At 46.3% G+C, this 24,684-nt stretch overlaps 1 protein-coding gene across 1 annotated transcript in view; it reads right to left on the bottom strand.

Moving 5' to 3' along the window:
• The window catches only part of LOC124274031 (multidrug resistance-associated protein 1-like), a 97,288-nt gene that overhangs the window by 50,122 nt on the left and 22,482 nt on the right, over positions 1-24,684 (bottom strand). Inside the window, exon 2 of the mRNA XM_046709361.1 lies at positions 1,854-2,301. Within this exon, the coding sequence (XP_046565317.1) occupies positions 1,854-1,895 (42 nt within the window). The 5' untranslated portion in view covers positions 1,896-2,301. The remainder of the gene's footprint in view (positions 1-1,853; positions 2,302-24,684) is intronic.

The raw sequence follows: 24,684 nt of genomic DNA, 5'->3' as shown, positions 1-24,684 counted from the left end.
TCAGCGTGACGAGTGAAAGCTTTATATAATTAACCACGAGGGTGATGGCGGTGGTGGAATTGAGTTTAACGTCGGGCATGGGTGTGTATGTATGTGCGGCTGCTTGTACTAGCCCTGACTTAAGCTGGTTTTATAGTGCTAGCCCACTGAGATACCATGCTGCAGTGAAACATGAATATCCCACTCAGACACATTATACTGACTCCGAGCCGACCAGTCCTTGTTGTACCCATTAATGCCGAGCGCCAGGCAGGAACCAACAAGATCCATATTTTAACGTCTTTTGGTATGACGCGGTCGGGGATCGAACCCGCGACCTTCCGCTCTCCGGGCGGACGTTCTAACCACTACACCACGGAGGCGGTCAACCACGAGGGTAACCCCACCGATCCAGCAGGTTTCAGAATATCAAACTTACATTGTTTTGTGTTAACAGTTTGTATTTTCAATTCCGTGCTTCCTAAAACGATTATTTCGTTAGATATCGCCATTCTGTGAGTGAGTATAGTTTTACGCCGCTTTTAGCAATATTCCAGCAATATTACGGCAGGGGACAACAGAAAATCGGCTTCACTACCATTCTGTGAGTTAAGATAACGTTCAGATTGGAAGGGGTCATTCAAAGTGAGCATAGCAATTCCTACACATTTCCAAAGTTGACCGATAAAGGTTCGATGGGAAAGTCTGGTGGTCTTATAGTTCTTTCTTCACATTAAAGGCCCAGATTCGACTCCCTGCAATGCGACAATGTATGAATCCAGTTATCGCTTAGTGCTGGCTAGCCAAACTGCTCAGCCATAAAAACCCCATTCACTCCAAATGTTACATAACTGAACGAGTTTTTTTCTGATTAACCCTATAAACGATTGAGCGGTATTATTATATAACCATATATATAATACATCAGGTTTAAGTTATGTAAAGTGCTTGGCAAGTTGTCAAAGCGTTCGCTCGTCACGCTGAAGATTCCCCTCATGGGTACAATGTGTGAAGCCCACTTCTTGTGTCCTCGTCGTGATATTGCTGGAACATTGCTAAAAGAGACGTAAACTTTATACTCATCCATATTAGGTTTATGGATACAAATATTTACTTATCTCTCGGGCTCCTCTAGAGTCGAGTAGACAGAGCGTCTCCCCGGTTCTGATTCGATCCCTGGCCGAACCAAACCGAAAACAGGTTAACGACGATACTTTTTGTTTCCCTGCCTTGCGTTCGGCATCTCGGGGATAAAACAAGGACCGATCTGCCCCGACTCCTACTACACTGTGTGAGCGGGGGTGTACCGTTCTACTGAGACGTGATACCTCAGTGGGCAAGGATGATAAAACCGGGGATTAATCCTGCCACGCTTCACCCAACCTCTCATCTCCTATTATATGAACAAAATACGAAAAATAATAATAATCATACAGATCCCAAGATTACTTCAATCTGCTGTGATGCTATCACTAATTATAAGGGGCGGTGGGGTAGTGGTTAAATCGTTCGCTCTTCACGCCGAAGGCCCGGGTTCGATTCCCCACATGGGTACAATGTGTGAAGCCCATTTCTGGTGTCCCACACCGTGATGTTGCCGGATTATCACTCACTCACTAATTATGAGACAATGTATTTATGTATAAACAATGTATAAACTCGTTGGTGAAGACACAAATATCAAATTACGAACAGCTGACCCGCCAAACAACTAAACTATGTCAGTTACGTAAATACCAAATACGAAATAAAATGTTGTCCCCGAATTAAGTACATTTCTCATCATGTATACGATTGTACATATTCAATGTATGTATTGTATTGGCGTATATGTCAACAAAGCATGAGGAATACTAATCTTTCATTTTACTCACCCAAAATGTTCCTCCACAAAAGTCTTCGAAACCGTTAGCCATTATGACGTTTCCTTAATCCGTGTTAATCAGCGTATCCAAGAAAAACATACAATGCACAAGTTCTGTCATCAACAGCTGTAAAATCAACTCTTGGGTAAGTCCACATCCATCTGGAGACGAGGCAGCTATATCATGTCCCCTTACTTTGAACGGCACTTGAACTCAGGGCTTATGGGCCACGTGACCTGAAGGTTATGCAGAGGCTGCACGTGAAATACGTTGTACTATACGCAGGGCCAGCGCTGTACTACACCCTGAGCTCCTCACATGCCGCTACACGCACTGTCCTGTGTGGAGTTTACATAACAATGCTTTCCTAGTTTTGAAAGGTTCCTTTCGTTGAGGGTAGTTCCATGGACCTGTTAAACAGGTCGGTGCAGGTTGTTTGAGACCTGCCTGCTGTTACCTTGTCAGAAGAGAAACACAGAGAGATAAGACAGGTTTCCATAAAATATTCACATTAACCAGAGACCATATAATAGAATTATTATTCTGTTATAATTCTATTATATGGTCTCTGCATTAACACATCAAGCGATAAGCGATAACGTTTCTAAGGTGCATAAAATCACCGTGCGCTCTTCAGTACGCGCTGCGTGGCTGAACAATAAAGAATTGTTTTTCCGTGCTGAATGAAGCGAAATAAAATATCACTGCTCCCTGCCGACCCCACCCCCTTTAACTATCTCGCGCCACCAAGATGAGACCACATTCGTCCGTCATCCCGTCATCGTCAACTTTACAGCTCTTCTTTAATGTTATATAGTATTTTACTTTGAACATTGACGTTAGACTAATGCACAGTCTCTGAACATATATAATTTTGATAGTGACAAATGAACCAATTTAATCTGAAAAGGAGCCCCAGTGAGATGGGTAATTCAAGACCTGAGTTGCCTGAGGAAGCTGAGGAAATGTGAAGCCCATTTCTGGTGTTCCCCGCCGTGATATTTTTGGAATATTGTCGAAAGCGGCGTAAAACCATACTCACTCACTAGTCTCCGATTATCTATAGGTTTGATAGTTACAAATAAACCCATTTAAATTGAAAAGGAGTCCCAGTGAGATGGGAGATTCAGAATGTGAAATCTAGACTTGTTTCATTTAGGGATTTAGCATTGCAGGGAGGGCTAGGCAGTAGGGAAATAAAAAAAATGTGGTTCAGGGACTGTGAGACAGACTACATTGCAGGGAGGGCTAGGCAGTAGGGAAAATAATGTGGTTCAGGGACTGTGAGACAGACTACATCGCAGGGAGGGCTAGGCAGTAGGGAAAATAATGTGGTTCAGGGACTGTGAGACAGACTACATTGCAGGGAGGGCTAGGCTGTAGGGAAAATAATGTGGTTCAGGGACTGTGAGACAGGATATATTGCAGGGAGGGCTAGGCAGTAGGGAAATAATGTGGTTCAGGGACTGTGAGACAGGATATATTGCAGGAAGGGCTAGGCTGTAGGGAAAATAATGTGGTTCAGGGACTGTGAGACAGGATATATTGCAGGAAGGGATAGGCTGTAGGGAAAATAATGTGGTTCAGGGACTGTGAGACAGGATATATTGCAGGAAGGGCTAGGCTGTAGGGAAAATAATGTGGTTCAGGGACTGTGAGACAGGATATATTGCAGGAAGGGATAGGCTGTAGGGAAAATAATGTGGTTCAGGGACTGTGAGACAGGCTACATTGCAGGGAGGGCTAGGCAGTAGGGAAAATAATGTGGTTCAGGGACTGTGAGACAGGCTACATTGCAGGGAGGGCTAGGCAGTAGGGAAAATAATGTGGTTCAGGGACTGTGAGACAGGCTACATTGCAGGGAGGGCTAGGCAGTAGGGAAATAATGTGGTTCAGGGACTGTGAGACAGGCTACATTGCAGGGAGGGCTAGGCAGTAGGGAAAATAATGTGGTTCAGGGACTGTGAGACAGGCTACATTGCAGGGAGGGCTAGGCAGTAGGGAAATAATGTGGTTCAGGGACTGTGAGACAGGCTACATTGGAGGGAGGGCTAGGCAGTAGGGAAATAATGTGGTTCAGGGACTGTGAGACAGACTACATTGCAGGGAGGGCTAGGCAGTAGGGAAATAATGTGGTTCAGGGACTGTGAGACAGGCTACATTGCAGGGAGGGCTAGGCAGTAGGGAAATAATGTGGTTCAGGGACTGTGAGACAGACTACATTGCAGGAGGGAGGGCTAGGCAGTCAGGGGCTAAAATAATGTGGTTCAGGGACTGTGAGACAGGCTACATTGCAGGGGAGGGCTAGGCAGTAGGGAAAATAATGTGGTTCAGGGACTGTGAGACAGGCTACATTGCAGGGGAGGGCTAGGCAGTAGGGAAAATAATGTGGTTCAGGGACTGTGAGACAGGCTACATTGCAGGGAGGGCTAGGCAGTAGGGAAAATAATGTGGTTCAGGGACTGTGAGACAGGCTACATTGCAGGGAGCTAGGCAGTAGGGGAAAATAATGTGGCTCAGGACTGTGAGACAGACTACATTGCAATGTGGTTCAGGAAAATAATGAGACAGGACTGAGACAGACTACATTGCAGGGAGGGCTAGGCAGTAGGGAAAATAATGTGGTTCAGGGACTGTGAGACAGGCTACATTGCAGGAGGGCTAGGCAGTGAAAATAATGTGAGGGACTGTGAGGCAGCTACAGGGAGGGAAATAATGTGGTTCAGGGACTGTGAGACAGGCTACATTGCAGGGAGGGCTAGGCAGTAGGGAAAATAATGTGGTTCAGGGACTGTGAGACAGGCTACATTGCAGGGAGGGCTAGGCAGTAGGGAAAATAATGTGGTTCAGGGACTGTGAGACAGGCTACATTGCAGGGAGGGCTAGGCAGTAGGGAAAATAATGTGGTTCAGGGACTGTGAGACAGGCTACATTGCAGGGAGGGCTAGGCAGTAGGGAAAATAATGTGGTTCAGGGACTGTGAGACAGGCTACATTGCAGGGAGGGCTAGGCAGTAGGGAAAATAATGTGGTTCAGGGACTGTGAGACAGACTACATTGCAGGGGAGACAGGCTAGGCAGTAGGTGACAATAATGGTTCAGGACTGTGAGACAGACTACATTGCAGGGCTAGGTAGTAGGGAAAATAATGTGGTTAAGGGACTGTGAGACAGACTACATTGCAGGGGGAGGGCTAGGCAGTAGGGAAAATAATGTGGTTAAGGGACTGTGAGACAGGCTACATTGCAGGGAGGGCTAGGCAGTAGGGACAATAATGTGGTTCAGGGACTGTGAGACAGACTACATTGCAGGGAGGGCTAAGCAGTAGGGACAATAATGTGGTCCAGGGGATGTGAGACAGACTACATTGCAGGGGGGTTAGGCAGTAGGGAAAATACTGTGGTTCAGGGACTGTGAGACAGACTACATTGCAGGGAGGGCTAGGCTGTAGGGGAAATAATGTGGTTCAGGGGCTGTGAGACAGACTACATTACAGGGAGGGCTAGGCAGTAGGGACAATAATGTGGTTCAGGGACTGTGAGACAGACTACATTGCTGTTTGTGTACTCGGGTGTATCTTAGCATATTTGACTGTGTGTTATATCTATTGTATGTATACATGTGTGTGTGTGGTATGTATGTCTCTGTGTGATATTGTTTGACAGTACGTTAGTTTAACATAAAGATATCTTGAAAGAGATCTATTGTCTCGTAAGCCTGATGACTGGATGCTTTGTCAGCATATAACTGTGTTTTATGGATACATAACTTTGTAAATTGGCATGTGACACTTCAATAACATTTCAAAGTAATATTAATCTGATCTAATTTAATTTAAACTTTAATATTACTCCCCATATGCCCCGAGAGTAATTTTGGAGTGAGCTAGGATGGTCTTACGCCGCTTTTAGCAATTTTCTAGCAATATCACAGCGGGGGGTGATCAGAATGGGCTTCAAACATTGTACCCATGTGGGGAATCCGGCTTTCCGGCGTGACGAGCGGACGCTTTATAGCCATTAGGCTACCCCACCACCCCGGGGACCTTTGTCGATGATGCAGATCTTTGTTGTAACATTTTGTTTTCATTACAATTGAATTCAGATCGCGACCCGTCCATATACTTGACTCACGCCATGTTGTTTTTTTTCAAATGTTTTTTTATGCATTGTATTTACATGGATACAATCGGATGCAACATCTGTGGAATCTAACTTATTCAATCAAAACTCAGTGGCACGATTGATTGTTTGTGGTTAACAACGCCATATGACAATATTTTTCACAAAATATACCTAACAGAGGATCAGCCTAATTGCAAGTCCTTTAGCAAGTGCACCCCGCTCACAATGCCACCTGTCAAGTGTTCTTAAAGGACAAACAGAAGTAACGATAACATTAGGTAATTTTGGAAAAGAGCACCGCACATCATTGTCAGAAGGGATGTATTTTTGTTTGTTGTTTAACGCCGCACTGAGCAATGTTACAGCTATATGGCGGCGTCTGTAAATAATCGAGTCTGGACCAGACAATCCAGTGATCAACATCATGATGGCCGGTTGGTTAGCTAGTGGTTAAACCGTTCGCTCGTCACGCTGAAGACCCGGGTTCGATTCCCCATATGGGTACAATATGTGAAGTCCATTTCTGGTGTCCCCCACCGTGATATTGCTGGAATATTGCTGAAAGCGGTGTAAAACCCAACTCACTCATTCAACACCATGAGCATCTATCTACGCAATTGTAACCCGGATCTTCACGGGTCAATCCTATCTGATCCTCTAAGTGCAATGGTCAAATCTTGATGAGTGTTCCCTTCCCAGTAGACTGACTGACTGACTGAGTTTGGTTTTACGCCGCTTTTAGCAATCTTCCAACAACATCATGGCGGGGGACACCAGAAATGGGCTTCACACATTGTACCCATGTGGGGATTCGAACCCGGGTCTTCGGCGTGACGAGCCAACGCTTTAACCACTAACGCTATCCCACCGCCCACCTTCCCAGTAGACACATCTTTAGATCTCGACTGAATGGGACTGGGTGGAGTATTGTCTTCTTTCAAGTTTCCGATAAATAAAAAACTCAAATGCGCATTGTTGAAGCATACAGTTACCATATTATTTCCTGGTATCTGTTATTGTCCAGTCCAGGAAAGAGTTAAAAAGATTATCGTCATCGTATTACACTCCCTAATCACAGAAACACATTCCCTACCGAAACCTGAACCATATCGTTTACATTTAGCAATTTATGTCTTAGTTCATATCACTGAACCAGGCCCCGATTTCTCGAAACAAACTTAAGTCTGAGTTTTGACTTAAGTTAGAGTTTTTACTCAAATTTGAGAAAAAGAAGGAAAATGCATTTCCCAGAATGGACTGCAATTAATGTTAAACTCAAACACAGTACACAATTTGAGTTTGGGGGATAGATTACTTAAGTTGTTTGGGTGTTTTTATTTTAAAAATGCAGTTGAGTTAAAAATTGAGCTGTTTCAAATTGTCCAACTCAGTTTAAAATTTGAGTAAAAACTTAAGTTTGTTTCGAGAGATCCAGTTACCGTATTTACCGAAATTGTTGTATTGTGAACTGAAAATACGGTAGGAATTCCTTCACCGAAGTAAACGGCATGGCCCTCATCGAATCACTTGCGCATTTTACGGTATATGTCGTACGTGTCTATTTTCATTATTTAAATTAACTTTAACAATAGTCACAAAACCTCAACCCATCTAACCAAATAGGCACGACATACCATACACGCACGTAATTGTCATTATATTGTACCTTCATGCTCTTTGAACTACTCAATTTATGTGCTAACTTAGGATTTTATCATACTTGAAAATATATTTCGTTTTTCGCATCATGTTCAAGGGCGAATTACCGTACATACTTCAACAAAAGATACTTTCCATATACTTTAAACTGTGTCATCATCATCATCATCATCATCATCGTCATGATCACCATCATTATTATTACATGGGCATTGATGTGTTTGAATGATGTCCCTGACACTTGCTTGAATAAACCTTTTAGCACTGAGAAATGTTCACAAACATTGTACCACGTTATATGCAATTGGAAATTGTGAATATTTCAAACTAACGGACTATGTCCCTTAGGCCACATTGATAACCTGTACCTGACATAACCTGGGACCAGTATCTCTTGTTGTGCTGGTCAGACAGAGTTCGGCAAACAGATCCAAGGTGCAACACATTTATCTGTATTTACGGCTGTGTTTATATTCCACGTTGATCAAATCACACATACCACGTGCTTATGAGGCAGCATTACATCTTGTACGACTATATGTTCCTTATTTGTACTGCTAGAGTCAGCGAGGGGCAATGTTGAGCTATATTTAGACTTGTGCTACACCCTTACTAGCATTTACAGTTATGTAGCGAGCAGTGTAGAATGATATGGAAGAGGCTAGAAGCAAGTTATTCCAGAATTATCTGCCTTAGATATATAAGGGGAGTTAACTCTTGCCTCTCAGCTCACATTGCATTTCAAACCACAAGAAGCCCAGCGTTGTATGTGATGATCATGCCCTGGACAATCACAACCTATAGTCTGTTTGGCTCGGACTATGAATTGCAATGTAACTCGAAAACTACTAAACATATAATACTCAATGAAACGCTGACCATAATCAAAACATCAGACCAATTCTGTGATTTTCTTTCAGAATTTATGTCCTAAAAATTAAAAAAGTTGTTTAACAAACTATCATTAACATTTTGACAAAGTTCAATATTTGTTACAATTTATCGGTCCGATTTTGAGCCAAACGGACTATAGAGTTTTCGTCCAAATAGCTTTACTGTTCCTGGGAACACACCATTCCTGCATTATGGTCATCCCATCTGACTAGTCCCTTGGCCCATCACGGGAAGTCACTATTATTTCACAAGGAAGACTTTTTTTCTGGATGTCAACGTCTTTATTATGAGGAACACGTTTCGTGATATATCCTTACTCCTTCGTCTGATTCCTAGTTTTTCATTCACCTGATGAAGGAGTAAGGACATACTCCGAAACGTTGTGTTCCTCATAATAAAGACGTCGACATCCATAAAAACTCGTCCTTACGTGTTACTGTTTAAACCATCGACGCTAGACTAATGCTAAGTCTAAAGCCCATTTAAATTAAAAGGAGCCCCAGGGAGACCGGAGATTCAGGAAATCTAGACTTGCTTTATTTAGGGCTTTAGCACTGCAGAGAGAGATTGGCAGTGGGGAAAATAACGTGGTTCAGGGACAGTAGTAGAGAGAAAGACAGTCCGGGACCAGTTCCAACAAAGTTCTGCAAAGCCTTATTTACCAAATAAGGCTTTTGTCGGACCCTTAGCTCTTGCTACCATTTCCCCTACTATGAAAAAGTTTGAGACGCTAGCGGGGTATGAACGCCCAATGTTATACCTTCTAACCGCGCTACTGAGCTACCGGGGACTTGGCTGAAGTATGTTGGTTTAACGGGTCTATCCTGGGATTGTATCATCCAATACTATGTCATGTTTACCTCGATGAAACAGTTTAATGTGAATCGCCTATGATCTCTTTGGTGTTTGTAATAAAGGCTTGCCGGGCTTTTTTCACACCTTGTTCTATGTACTTTTTTTTATCATCCTCGCTGATAGTAGACTTACGAGACTTGGACCGAATCTCTTGTTTCATTTTGTTATATTTTGTGAGTTCAGAGAGGATTGAACTAAACTCATCCTCTGAGATCTTACTGTCAGTAAGTGCCGTGGAAATACGCTCACTTACTGTGTTCAGCTTTGCTTCAGCCAGAACCCTGATCTCGTCGTGTTTCAATGCCTTACGATGCAGTCTACGTGATGCCAACTTAAGCACCAACCCTAACACCCCTGCCACCCCAGCTGTTATTTCAATACCTAGTACTATAGGTGCAGCCACGATGGTAGCTAACAACCCAACACCTGCCGCTCCCAGCCCCATGCTGGTTGCCATAAGGGCAGCGCCAGCCCCGGTCCACTATATTGAAAGCTCTATGGTACTTTTTACATAGTGCTTTACGGTGTCGCGGTCTTGTTCTAGTTGACGTTTTACATCACATAACTGTTTCAAGCGGAACCCGCTTCACGGTTTCCAGGGTCTTCGCTACTTCCTCTACGACTGGGTATAGCCCCATCCTATAATATATATTTCAAAAGATATTTTAATTGGGTTTCATTTAATCTTCGATTAACGTACTTGAGACTTATAAGGCGCAAATACTCATGTAGGAAAATAGGTGAGAGTGCAATAGGTGACGTTGTTTTCACATGAAACTCCTCAAAGTGGCGGCTTATTATCCACCCATAGTAGGGGATTATTAAGGAGATTATATGACCCGTTGAGAGGTCCGATTGTATGACGATACGGAAACGTTTCCACCTGGCCTGGGAACTCCAGCGTACAGTCACCCCGGGTAAAAGTTGTTGTTCTGCAGGAGCAATATTCTCTATTGAGACGTCCATGATGAGTGTGGAGCCTGGTGCTATAGATGTAATCCTTGCGTACCCGTAGCAGTCATACCTTAACTCACCCCTGAGGGATGAATATAACTTATTGGGGTTCACGCTTAGTGAAATCTTTGTATTAGGGGCCGGAATGAAACACCCGGGCTGGGTACCGCTATTCTTAACTTCAGAGATATAATTATGTTCATTGTATGTGATATAAGGTGAGGTGAGGGTTAAGTTGATTAGCCATTCGGGTTCTTTAAAATCTGATAACGGTATCTGCCTATACACTTTGTCTTTGAAGTGTAGGATGTATAAGGTGTCTTCCTCAGGCTGATCGAATCCCTCTAGGTCCTTGAGTGTGAGTTTGGGTAGATGATCGGCTATTGCTGCCCGCCTATACACATTGTCTTTCAAGTGTAGGACGTACGAGGTGTCTTCCTCACCAGGCTGATCGAATCCCTCCGTGTCCCCTAGGTCGTTAAGCGTAGTGTTGGGACGATGACTGGTCATTGCTATAATACTATTACGATATAATTTCCAACTGGTTTTCTGATAATAGTTCAGGGGGTTAACTTCACCCCCATGAAGTGTATGTTGTCAGGTAGGAAGATCTTGGTTAGTGATATAGTGTTTTCCACGATCACGGTGACACCCTGCAGACTGGTGTTGGAGCCGACACCCACCCGCACGTAAACTGTGCAAACGTGATACTGGTGTCGTTTCACCCACCCAAGTTTGATCCCCTTCACGATCTCGACATCATTCCCCGATGGTTCCCCTAGGTAGACTTTGATGATCAGTGTTGAGTTCGCCGGTAGACTCTCTAGTATCCTGACCACGCCTTCAAATTCAGACACCAACTGCAATGTCACGTTTTGCATGCCCGCTTTACTCGATAGCATGTGGGCTGCCATACTGGCGACTGGGCTGATGACTACGCTACGTCTCTGAGTCGGGACGTAAGCCACGAGCAGGGTTCCGCTTGTTAACGACTTTGTTTAGGTGGTTGTCTTTGTTATCCGTGAACACGAGGGGAGCCGAGCCTAATATTGAGAAACCAGTCGTCTTTATCTGGTATCAACACTCCACTTGTCATCTTCGGTGAAGACGAGCATATATGGCTTGTTTCGGGCGACGGTAGTGCTCTCAACATCGTCTAAGTCGAACAGTTTGCCCCCGAACGATGGGTATATTATCCAATTATCATTACCGGTGGTGACTAGGGTGTACTTAGTGTTGACTACCGCTCTTGAGGTATCTACTATATCACCTAGGGCTCCACCGAGGGGACTTCAACGCGTTTGTAAATGTTGTTTTCAGTTGCAAGGCGCATAATTTACCATCTACTCCGAGCGCCGAAACCGCTGTGTGTCCCCGAGGTCGGAGATCCCCACATTGACGCATTTTTCACCCCGGCCCTTGTGCGCTGGTCATTTTATGTGAAGCGCTAAGCTGAGGTATCCTATATTCACGGGATTATGATTTATATCTAACACCGATATTATCAGCTCAGGTATGTTGCCCTGAGTCAACCTCTTATACTGCCGCGGTGAAAACGACTCGGTTCTACCGTCGTTGTATTTCTCCGCTTTCACCGCACGGCTCTCAGTATAGTGGAAGGGTGACCCCTTGAATGTTGTACGTTGTGCTCACCTGACCTAGATGAATGTACAGCTCTCGGTACGGTACTAGGTCGGGTAACTTCGTGCCTGTGACGGTTGTTGTTGGTTTTATCTCGTCAGGTGACATACCGAGTGTCCTCGCCAATGGCCGGCCGAGCCTCAAGGAGTTTCTTCCGTTGTTGATTAACACCACTGTGCCGTTTGAGTCGCTCATCTTGAGTTCGGCCCCAGGGGTTTGAAGACCTCATCGCTAGCGAGCACACGCTGTAGTAGCCGCCAGTTATCTGGCTGCGAGTTCCACTAACGAACAGCTTATTGTTGCTGGCGTTGATGTTAGTCCATTGCGGTAGGTAGGTGATATCGCGAGTGCGACTTCGAGTTGACCGGACGTATTATCGATCGCGCGCGTCAGCTGAATGGCCTCACCGCCGTTATTCCTGGAAGTGTTATGTACATGTTAGAGTATATATGCTCATTATATAATAGTTTTAAAATGTATTCCCAAGGAGGAGCATCCTCGCAAGGAGTGTCTTACTCCCCTGGAGTGTTTTTACCCTAAACTGGACATAGATTTTTCACCCATGAAGATCGCGGTTGCTGATGGGATGTATTTCAACGCCCAGCTTTTAGATGTGTTCAGCCTGTATAAATTTTCGGTGACTAACGCTAAGGTAGTTCATGCTTGGTTCAACAACCCGATGCAGTTCTGGCAGAATCAACTCAACTTCGCCGCGGTGGTGCTTACAACGGGTGTGGTGTGACATTGACCGACACACACGGCGGGACCGCTGAGTCAGTCTGTGTTCAAGTTCCACGGTACTACCAGGTCAGGCGATCCTTAAAGAAATCAGCGTCCCGGCCCCACAGGACAATGCATGGAACCCATTAAACAACAAGTACGATAGGCGAGCCTACGAACGTATTTGCAACGAATTCGAACTAAACCCGAAGACGGATTGGCGCTTGTCGGGCCGAACCACGGGTTGGGTATCCCCATCGTTCACCAAATGCCCCTTGTGGAAGCCAGCAAACTGCTGGTGAAAGATTGGGGATACAAGTCGTATCATCTCTTCACAACCAACGAGTGGGATGACCGTTACATGGCTTTCAATGCCAACAAGGAGTACAGAGTCTGGAGGTTTGATCAGGAGGGGCAGCGGATGACTGGAAAAGTTTATGTTGGACACGCCGAAAGGGTTTACTCGCGCCGGCACTGAACGCTTAAACGACTCGATTCGAACGTACGTGGGCGGTGTTGGGTGCGCAGACGCAAACGCGTTCCAGTATTATCGGTAAGGGACTGCTTACGACGCCAGAAACAGTTCGTTGTCAACGTTGAGGATGCTATCAATGCTCCAGTTGATCTCCCGAGTGCCATCAAACGCTACCAAGACGTGTTGGAATATGCCAGGTCGAAAGTCGACTACGTGTTCGACGTGGGTTGTACATGGCTCCGAGTGATATGCAACTGAGAGTAAAGTGGTGGGCTACAACAACGAAATAGTTGTAGCCACGGCGGACCAAAAGTTGGGCATCAACCTCGATGTCAACGTCCCCCACGTCCCACCACCCACAACCGGTGAAACGGGTATAGTGGCGCCACCCCCGGAGCCTAGGGTTCAACCAACGCCCCCTGTGGGGTCCCCCCCCCACAGCATCCAATCAGCAGCACATCGATCGTAAAACAGCCCTGGTGGTTGGTGGGGTAGCTTTGGGGCTTATTTGGTTAAAAATTTCTTAGCCGCTACGTACACCAAACCCACCATGGCGACAATGGCTGCCCACAGGTTTTGACTAAGCCACGTGGCAGTTTTAGCCAGAGCGCCCAACAACCACGAGACGATGCTACCCAGGATGCCGGGTAGGGCTTCGGCAGCCTTACCAGCCAGTTTAGCCAGGGCCTCCCCGAGTTTTTTAATCCAGTCTTTGACATCCCCACCACTTGGTGGTGTGCCGCCACTTGGGGGTGTGGGCCCCCCACTCAGTGACACCACCAGGGTTGATATGATGAAGCCCAATGCAGTCAGAATGCTGGCGATGGTGATGCCTTGCTCCCGAACAGGATCCGAATCCTGTCAGCTAGCGTGGTGTCTTCATTTAGGACTCGATCGATGGTTTCCCGTACTCTACTGATCTGTGATCGGAGCGCTTCCCGGTTAGAGGAAGCGGATTCCAACCGAGTCCGTCTCTCGTCTTCCAAGTTTTTTATTCTCTCCTCGATACGACGTTTCATATCACCATCCGCTTCGGTGAGTTTTATTTTCTCGCGAGCGATGTGCTCATCGATTTCATTAAGTTTCCCATGTTGTTCACGAAGTTCTCCGCTGCATTATGTTTTGTTGTTTTGCCTAGGCCTCGCAGTTCCCTCAGGGGAAATTCGAGACCCGCAAGGGTTTGTCATGGTACGTGGTCAATAGTTTTTCGATACTGTCCGACGTTTCTTTAGCATCCCCAGTATTGGCCCTGGCTGCTTGCAGATCTTGGACGGCCTTTGGGGAAGCTTTGCCGCCGCTACCGTAATCTATGAAGCCTAGTTCATCACGGATCAGCTGACCCCATGGCGACTGGTGAGTGTTGACAAAGCAAGCTGGCTTCTCGCGCGCTTTATTCATGAGATCGATCTCCGGTAAGCCTTCAATCGCAGCGTGCCCTTTATTATCGACTGTAAACTTGGAATAGTCCCTTCCCAACGGCTTGATGTTGTTCTATTTTCAACCGCGCTTGTAATAATCGTTGACAGCTGGCTGTATAAGTTCAGTACTTAAGGGGGTAGTGAATGAAGTCTCCTGCTCGTCGAATGCCTGGGCACTATCATCCCACATATCATCCATAGGTATGTCCTCGGCCATTATTTAGTATTAAAATATATTTCATTTATATAACAATGTACGGTAGAAAACTAGATCCTTTTCGAAGATCAAGAGAGCCACTAGGTGCCAGAGCCGTGCGCCAGTCGGTGACCATCACCAACAATCCCAGCAAGATAGACCAGAATCAAACTCTGCTGGTTAGATTTCCAAACCTTGGTGAGAATGACCTCATTGTACCAGGCACGGTTCGACTATGCTCAACCTCACGTTGACCTCCACCAACGACAAACGTGAGCTAGTGCGGAACGTAGGTCGAGCCATCATCAAGAAAACCACCATCAAGATCAGCGTAACGAGGTGCTGAGCATCGACGACAGCTTACGTGTTTCACTGCTACGGGATCTCTGGAAAAGCGAGGAGAACGGTCAATGACGGTACCAGGGTATCAGCAAATCGACCCCGTCGCGCGATAGGGTATGCCTTCACGCAAGAACAGCTAGACAAGATCACGGACGGTGAAAAGGCCATCGCCGCCGCACGGGAACCGGTTCTGGCGTCGCCGACTTCGAAGTTGTTTCACGGACACGCCGCTTTACCAGGCCGCCGCTGGGTGATAGGCTTGAATACGAAGCTAACGCTTAACGACTACAGCAAAGTAGTGCGTACGCCGAACGGTGATGAGGCCAGTTACGCCATAGACAACATCTCTCTGGAGTTCGACATGGTCACTAGCCCAGAGCTGGCCAGGCAGGTTCGAAGCCAGTACTCTGGGAAGATGGCCATCCTGTAACGATCGCGATACTGAGGCATAGATCAGTCGCGAGATAAGAGCCGACACTGTGTGGAATATCAACCTGAACGCGCCGGGCGCCGATCGATGAAAGGCATCCTGGTCGCCCCGTGGAGGATTACGAGCCGCCCGAGGGACAGCGAGAAGTTTTTCAACCCCGAGATTGAAAAGGTGGAAGTGACCATCGAGGGCGTGCCCAACCAGCTGTTCAGTCATGGTATGAGGCCATACCAGCAGTGGGATGAGATAAAAAAGCTACCGAGCAAACTCCCATACGTAACCAAAGACCTGGACCTATCCTCCGTGAAGATCGGTGAATACCTGACCACCAAGTACGCCCTATGGTTGGACATGCGATCCACGGATGACGATAAACTACACGGTAGCGCCGCCGTCGCGATAGACAATGGCAGCGAGGGGATTACTATCCAGATTACCAAGAAGGCTCAACCTGCTGGTAAGTTGAAATTATATCTGTACGTTATTATGGACGCGCAACTTAATATAGACAATGGGAGATTCGTGCAGGCCATCTACTGATTTGCCTGCCGGCAAGGCATCACTGCCTGCCAGCAAGTTATTGCTACCCCACGACCCACACTGCGCCATAGTGCGCGGGCAGACTGGCTGTGGGAAGACCGTTTTCGTGTTGGATATGTTGGAGGGTTACTACAAGGATGTGTTTGATAACATCGTTATCATGTGCCCTACTCTGAGCATGAATAAAACGTACACGGAAAGACCTTTGGTGATGACGGACCCGGACGTACACAAAGTCGACCCGGGAACACGCCTGCAGGACTGGTTGAAAGCTCTTCATAGAAATTTAAAGGGGAGTCTACACTGTTCATACTGGACGACTGCAGCTTAATCGTGAGATAACAAAAAGAGAGACATGCTATCGCACCTGGCCTTCTCCGCCGGCACGCAAATCACAGCCGCCTGGGTACTAACGCAGAAGTTCAACTCGGTGTTGAAAGACCTCAGGAGCAGACGCGATGGGTGGCCTTATTTCACTGCAAGGACAGGGATTCGCTCGAGGAGTGTTTGAGAGAGAACGATGTGATGAGCAAATTAGAACGGAACGGTGAAGAAACAGCTCGCTGAAACTAAACATGCTAAGCTCGTGCTCAAGACCGACCAACCAGTAGCATATAGGGTGTTTTAGCTTAGCAAAGCTTAGCAAAGCTTAGCAATGCTTAGCAAAGCTTAGCAAAGCTAAGCAAAAGCTTAGTATAATGCTTAGCATTTAGTTATAGCTATGGTATTTGAAGTGTTCGTCGTGGTGCAACTTAACCTTTATTTCGCTGTGTTTTGCCTGCATCGGGTATTATATAGTTAAAACTAAATCTTACTTGTTATATTATAAGATGGAGTGTGAGGAATTGCTTGAACAATTGTTGGTACCCCAGTCACCACATGATGATGACAAGCGAGAGAAACTGGTGGCGTTGGCTGTTGGTGGCAAAGCCAAACATTACTTTGGGGAGTACACTCCAGATAAAATTCACAAAATGTCAGCCGAAGAAATCGATAAGCTGTACGCTAGATACGAGTCCCGGCTCGGAGCAGAGATGACAAAGACAATAGGATCGGCTATGACCCAGATATACACTGGTATTGCGGCATACTTCCTTCCCATTCCCCCGGAGAGCCGACTTTACCTGTGGGAAGACCTCGAGAAAGACCCTTTTATCGAGCACGCCTTGAGCTCTATTAGCTGCGAGCTGTACCACAAATATGGTATGTTGTTAGCCCCGGTGACGGCGGCGATTATTACGGCAAAGCATTGCCAATTTGAGAGGAAAAATAATAATAATAGTATAGATGGATGCACAGGAGACACCACACCTGGAGGAAACCTCCAGGGAGGAGACCCCACAACTGGCGGAAACCCCAAAGTTGGGGGAAACAGTAACCAGGCAGAAGAATCCTAAGAGAGTAGCTGCCGGTAAAAAACGGTGGTGTAACCAACATAAAATTATCAGGGTGACTCACCCGGAGCGATTCTTGTTAGTTGTATGCGCAACTGCTGCCGTGGCTATCTCGTGGTTATATACACGACACAGGAAGGGAAACCCACACAGGAATCCTAGTCAGGATTCCGGGGAGGGAGACCCTCTCCCCCAATTAGAGGTCGACCCGCATATCATGTTATAATTTAATATTTTATATCATATACATAATGTCTGAGGGGAAAACGTTCGTCAACGACGCATACCACGCCACAGTGGTCGCCAGTCTAGCCGTAGGATACGCTCGGTTGACCAAAATGGTGCTTAAACAACCAACTATCAAGCTAGATTTCAACCTGCAGGATATGGGTATGCTCATAATGAACCTTGGTATGGCGATGGCTACAAAAGACATCCTAGTAAAACAAGGGATACTACCTGAAAATATTATGAAGTAAATATAGGATGGCCAACGATAGCTATGATGGTCGGTGGGCGTTAGTGAATGCCCTGGCATTTTCCGGGAGTAATTTCCTTCTCGAAACTACGAGAGTCACACGCGGCTGAAATACAGGAAGAAAGAAGCGCCATGATCTCGCTTATTGAGAAATTACAGGCTGCCCAATCCGAAAGCACGCTTAAAAACGCCTCCAGAGGATCGATTACATTAACGAACAACTCAGGCGTGAAAACCATGCCGCTCAAACATTCCACGATGTTGACGACGCAGCTTAAAGAATACTACTTATTAACTGGTAAACGGTTGCAACCACTCAATAAACCCACACTCGCTCAGTACTACACACCATCCAAGGGCAAATGGACCGTGAACTGGGCTTCATAGCTGGGTATAGCAGCCACTGCATTGGTTGCGTAAACAATTAGACTAAATACCCATATAAGTATGCTAAACATGAGACCTGCTCCATACCGATGCGAATACATACTTATGGGGAAGACCGAGGCCTGTGGTAGGAAATGCAGGACTCAGGGGTACTGTTGTTTCCACATGGGAAGCCCTAACTACGTGTGTTCTGTGTGTGGTATAGGGGTTAAAGGGCACTACTGTCTATGTAAAGCTCACGGGGCGAACGTAGTCAGACATCACCTTATCTACGAGAATAAAAAGCCCTACATAAAAGAACGTAGACGACTTCTCAAGATAGCAGTGTAAGGCAGTGTCCCAATTAGAGATTATACACACCTACGTATAGCTATGTTTGTGGAAATTGAGCCCAGGGAAGGTTGCCTGAGCAGCTGGCAGATGGATGTGGGGAAAAGTATAGATATCAGTGTCCTCAAACCCATGATTATTAGTGAAGTATATAAGGGGTGCTCGTTTACAATCATGGTAAAAGTAGGGTTTGATGTGCCATGGGCTGGGCACACTTGGAATTACTTTGATGGTGGGCGAGTAGATGTGCATGGGGATATAGATATACTTGTTGGGGACTCGCTGCAAGTAATACAAAAACACCCTACTATGCTGCGATATTCCGGTGGGTTGAGGGAATAATCGATAAGGTGTATCTTGATTTTTACCTTTACTGTGACCCAATTAGACATTGGTTCTCTTAGGTGTGTACGCAACTATGACGACTATACGAAAGCTCAAACAAATCGCAAGACAGAGAGGTTGATCGGTATTCTCGCATGCTTAAAACCAGCATTGTTGAGATTACTAGGTTTAGAAGCCCCTCCTACGGTAAAAGAATTAAAAGCTCAAGCAAAACAGCTTGGATTCACGGGTTATTCAAACCTGGGGAGAGCCGGTTAATCGCGATTGTTATCACATGCCCCCGTGAGCAAAACCTCCCACTGTAAAACAATTGAAAACCGAGGCACGGATTTGGGGTTAGGGGATATTCCCGCATGAGGAAACCACAGCTTGTAGAACTATTACGACAGAATAGAGCTGTCGACCTACAGTTCAGGCGCGACTGAGCGCTGCTGTAGGCAACTATTTGAGAGGCTGGCGCATGCACGTTGATAGGAACATAGACATTACAGATATTAAGCCACTGATAGCTGATAAGATCAACCAGGAACTAGCCAGTCTGGGAAGTATCAAGTTCCAGATCACAGTGAAAATGTCGCCGATAAGAACGTAGGGGGCGGGTCACTGAGTACGTTCAGCCTTACTCCGAGGTAAACAAGAGGTTGCCACACATATAGAGACCATTGACGATCAATCGATACTAGTTTTCAGCAGATACGGGAATACCTAGAACGCTACACACACTTGGGGTCTGGGTGGGCTGTAGATAAAATCGATAATGTCTATCTAGACATAGCTAACTACGTGCCTTTCAGAGGCGGGTCATACCTAGACTTGCCCCCTACTATAGGAAAAACAGGCTATGGTAAACGTTAAGAATAGAGGAGACGATTGCCTGAGGGTAGCTATCAGGTCAGCCTTGTTTCCAGCTGACACTCATTCAGACAGGCTTTCTAGCTATCCCCAAGATGATGGGCTCAACTGGGATGGTATAGATGAACCAACCCCCATATCCCAGATCACTAAAGTAGAAAACAGAATAATCTAGCTATAAATGTCTTTGGGCACGAAGGCGACACAACAATAGTGCACAGGGTTAGCTCAGTGTTGGGGAAACCCCAACTGGTGGAGGGACAGGGGGGAAACCCCCCTCACGTTATCAATATATTCATGATCCAACGAGGTGAAAAGTATCACTACACGTGGATAAAACATCTCAGCCGGTTGTTGCACTCCACCAGTCGAAACACGATGGGAAAAACACTTTTGTGTGCGATGCCTACACGGTTTCAGCCGAGCTGATTTATTAGAATCCCACCGGGAGGATTGCCAAGGTGTGGGGCAGACGGCCATACGGGTCGACATGCCTGAGGAAGGTGACAATATCCTAAAATTCGGCAACCACAAGCACCAAATGTCCGTGCCTTATATCATATACGCTGACTTTGAAGCCTTGGTCAAACCAGTTGTTGGGGATACCCCAACAGTTGAGGCTGCCGCCGGCGCTGGGGATACCCCCACAGGCGGGGCTCCCACCACCCACAAAACACAAGAGCATGAAGCCTGCGGGTTTGGATACATTGTCGTCCGTTGTGACGGGGAAACGAAAGCTCCGGTAGTGTATAGGGGCCCTGACGCGGCTGAAAGGTTTCTAAAGTGTTTGCAGGAGGAAGAAAAAATTATTAGGAATGCACTGTATAGAGTCGCTCCAATGCGTATGACCCGAGCCGACAGGCTAGCTCACGCCTGTAGCACTAACTGTCACGTGTGTGACTCACCACTGAATGGTGATTCGGTGAGAGATCACTGCCACGTAACCGGTAAGTATAGAGGCGCGGCTCACAGCACGTGTAACCTCGCTTAGAATCAACCCTAAGACAATAAACATCCCCGTTGTCTTTCACAACTTGAGAGGGTACGACTCTCACTTAATCATGCAGGCCATCGCGAAAATCGATGGTAATATAACGTGCATTCCCAACAACATGGAGAGATACATCTCCTTCAGCTTAAACGGTCTTAGGTTCATAGATTCAGTACAATTTCTCTTGTCTTCATTAGACAGTCTGGTCAAGGCCAATGATACCTTCCCTATCACCGACCGATACACAGACGCCGAGACTAGACCCTGCTTATGAGGAAGGGTGTGTACCCCTATGAGTACATGGATAGTTGGCCCAAGTTCACCGAGACCAGACTACCCCTATCAGAGAATTTTACAGCAATCTGACAGACTCGAAATATCCCAAGACGATTACTCGCACGCGATTAACGTATGGAATAAACTGGGTTGTAAGAACCTGGGGATTATCACGACCTGTACTTGAGGACGGATGTACTGCTGTTAGCCGACGTGTTTGAGACGTTTAGGCGGACGTGTTTCAAGCAGTATAAACTCGACCCTCAAGATGGTATTACACCAGCCCAGGTCTGTCGTGGGATGCCTTGCTTAAAAAGACCGGAGTTAAGTTGGAATTGCTTACTGATTACGACATGCACCTATTCATTGAGAAAGGCTTGCGAGGTGGGATCTCCATGGCAACCAAACGATACGCGAAAAGCAAATAATCAATACGCTAAGGGCTACGACCCTAGCAAGCCAACCAATCACATTCTCTACCTCGACGCCAACAATCTGTACGGTTGGGCCATGAGCCAGTATCTACCCACAGGGGATTCGAATGGGCGTCACATGAGGTCGATGTTATGAGCATCGCACCGGATTCAAACAAAGGTTATATCCTCGAGGTTGACTTTGAATACCCCAAGGAATTACACGCATCACACAATAGCTACCCCCTGGCCCCCGAACGTATGAGGGTTAACCCAGACTGGATGTCTGAGTACCAACATAACTTATTAGGTGGGCGTGTGACAGACGTTGAAAAACTCGTGCCTAACTTAATGAATAAGACCAAGTACATCGCTCACTATCGCAACCTACAGCTGTACCTGTCGTTGGGTATGAGGCTGACCAAAATACACAGGGTGCTCGTGGTTCACCCAGAGCCCCTGGATGGAGCCTTACATCAGAATGAACACGGACCTCCGAAAGCTGGCCACCAGTGACTTTGAGAAAACCTCTACAAGCTCATGAACAACTCGGTGTTTGGTAAGACTATGGAGAACCTGAGGAAACGCGTGGACCGTGAAGCTGGTTCGGTCGAATGAGGAAGACAAGCTCAGGAGACTGATAGCCAGTCCGCATTCAACCGTAGCAAGATATTCACCGATGACCTAGTTGCCCTACACATGAAGAAAAGCCACATAAAATTCAACCGCCTGTTTACGGGGATGAGCATCCTCGATTTATCCAAACACCTGATGTACGACTTTACTACAACGAACTTAAGAAACAGTACGGCGACAGGTGTGAAGTTCTGTACACTGACACGGATTCCCTGCTGATGGAGATTCGAACCGAGGACGTGTACGCTGACATGGAAAACACCTCGATTTGTATGACACCAGCGACTACCCTAAGGACCATGCCATACACAGTACGGTAAATAAAAAGGTCCTAGGTAAGATGAAGGACGAGTGTGCTGGCACGCCCATAGCCGAGTACATAGGGTTGAGGCCTAAGATGTACCCATACTGAAGGCCGACAATGGTGAAATCCGGAAGGCTAAGGGTGTTAAGAAGTATGTGGTGAAACAACACATCAAACACGCCAGATTCAAGGAAGCCCTGTTCAAGACCCGTACCTTTAGGCATAAAATGAACACACTTAGAAGTGATGGTCATAAGATATACGGACTGACTATAAACAAGACGTCCCTGTCACCTATGGACACTAAACGTTGGATAGCTATTGATGGGATAAACACGTACGCGCATGGACATGAGAAAATTGAACATGTCACGGAACCAGAGAAAGTTTGAGGCTATTTACTATAGCCCGCTGCGGGTACTGGAAAGGAGCTAGCGCTGTAGATAAGCTGGCTAAAATGGCGCGCGAGTACCCCCGAGGAAGCCAAAGCTGGCTTGAAAACAAGCCCTGTGGCAGATCTATTTGCCGCACCACGCCACGTGCCTAGAAGGAGGTTCGGTATTAACATACCTAATAGCGCTCACCAGGCAGACCTACTGTTCCTACCCCACGACAAGAGGTACAAGTATGCCTTTAACCGTAGTGGACGTAGCCAGTCGCTACAAGGAAGCCGAGCCCTTGACCACGAAAAGATTCGCCCAGGTAGCCAGAGGATTCGAACGATATACAAACGCAGTCCGCTGACTTGGCCAACAGAGCTGCAAGTTGACCTCGACGGAATTCATGGGTGCCGTGTCACAACTGCTAGCCAAACACGATATAAAGGTCAGATGCGGTAACGGCCGAGCCCATCGCAGCCAAGCCATAGTTGAGAGATTTAATAGGACTTTGGCTGAGCGCTTTATTCGGCATCAGTATGCTAGGGAGATGGTAACCCCGGAAAACGATCGACTGAATGGGTCGCGAGGTTACCCAAGGTGGTGTCGGCAATCAACCATGAAGTCACCCGCTCACGGATAAGAAACCGCAGACGCTTATCAAACTAAAATCAATAGTTGCAGAGCCGGCTGCTCCATTACGGGAAGGAGAAACAGATACCAGATAGGGCCCTAGTGAGGTATCTATACCAGCCGGGGAACACGAGGGTGATAGCCGTAAGTTTAAGCCACCGATCCTATATGGTCAGTCAAAACTTACAACATAGATAAAGTGGACATCAAAGCAGACGAGCCTAACTTATACTACTTGAGGGATGGGCCAGGTAGGGGTTTGTAAGAGCGGAATTATTGATCGCACCGTACGGTACAGTGTTACCTCCTGTCAACACGCATAGATGAACTTCAGCCAAGTCCCCGGTAGCTCAGTAGCGGCTAGAAGGTATAACATTGGGCGTTCGTACCTCGCTAGCGCCTCAAACTTTTCATAGTAGGGGAAATGGTAGCAAGAGCTATGGGTCCGACAAAAGCCTTATTTGGTAAATAAGGCTTTGCAGAGGCTTTTGTTGAACTGGTCCCGGACTGTCTTTCTCTACTACTAAATAAATGTTATAGATACACTCCGACGGCAGCCATGTTGATATTAGTTAGAGGAATAGTGAACTAAATGGTGTAAGTTGATGGCAAACATGTGATAGATCGCACAGATAGTAGCCCGACAGCACGCCTTCGCCGCTGACGTCGTCGTTGGTGAGGAGACGGCCTTAGCCGACGCCACGACCAGCCGCACAATCTGTCCGCTTTTGTCGATGATCTGAGCCCGTCTTTCTGACTGATCATGCCATTCAGGTTTTATAGATTACGCCATGTTGTGCAAGGTCACTGACCTATGAAGATGTACAATGTACATATGTAAGACCCGCCAACGTAAGTAGGTGTCAACTGCAATTTACAAATGGCATTTAGAATTAAGGGTCCAACCCGAGGGGGTTTTATGATAAGGGAGGATACAACGAATGTTTGCTGAATGTATTAACCAGACAAAATAGATAGACTATCGGTGCACTTTGGAAATATATTGAAGCAATTAGGTCATTTGAATAAATGAAGTTTTAAACAAACTGACATAGTGTGCAATATAATAACATTAAAAATCAGGTTTTACCAGTAAAATAGGACTCATTGTTGAAAGGACGCATAACTGTTCGTAGTTTGACACTGTTAAAATGTTGGGCCTTTGTGCCCTCACATT

Source organism: Haliotis rubra, unplaced genomic scaffold (assembly GCF_003918875.1).
Source record: "Haliotis rubra isolate DU_JTF1 unplaced genomic scaffold, ASM391887v1 Scf187, whole genome shotgun sequence".
Classification (NCBI taxonomy): Eukaryota; Metazoa; Mollusca; class Gastropoda; order Lepetellida; family Haliotidae; genus Haliotis; species Haliotis rubra.
Note: the sequence above shows the minus strand (reverse complement) of the source record. Positions and strands in the feature narration are given on the sequence as shown.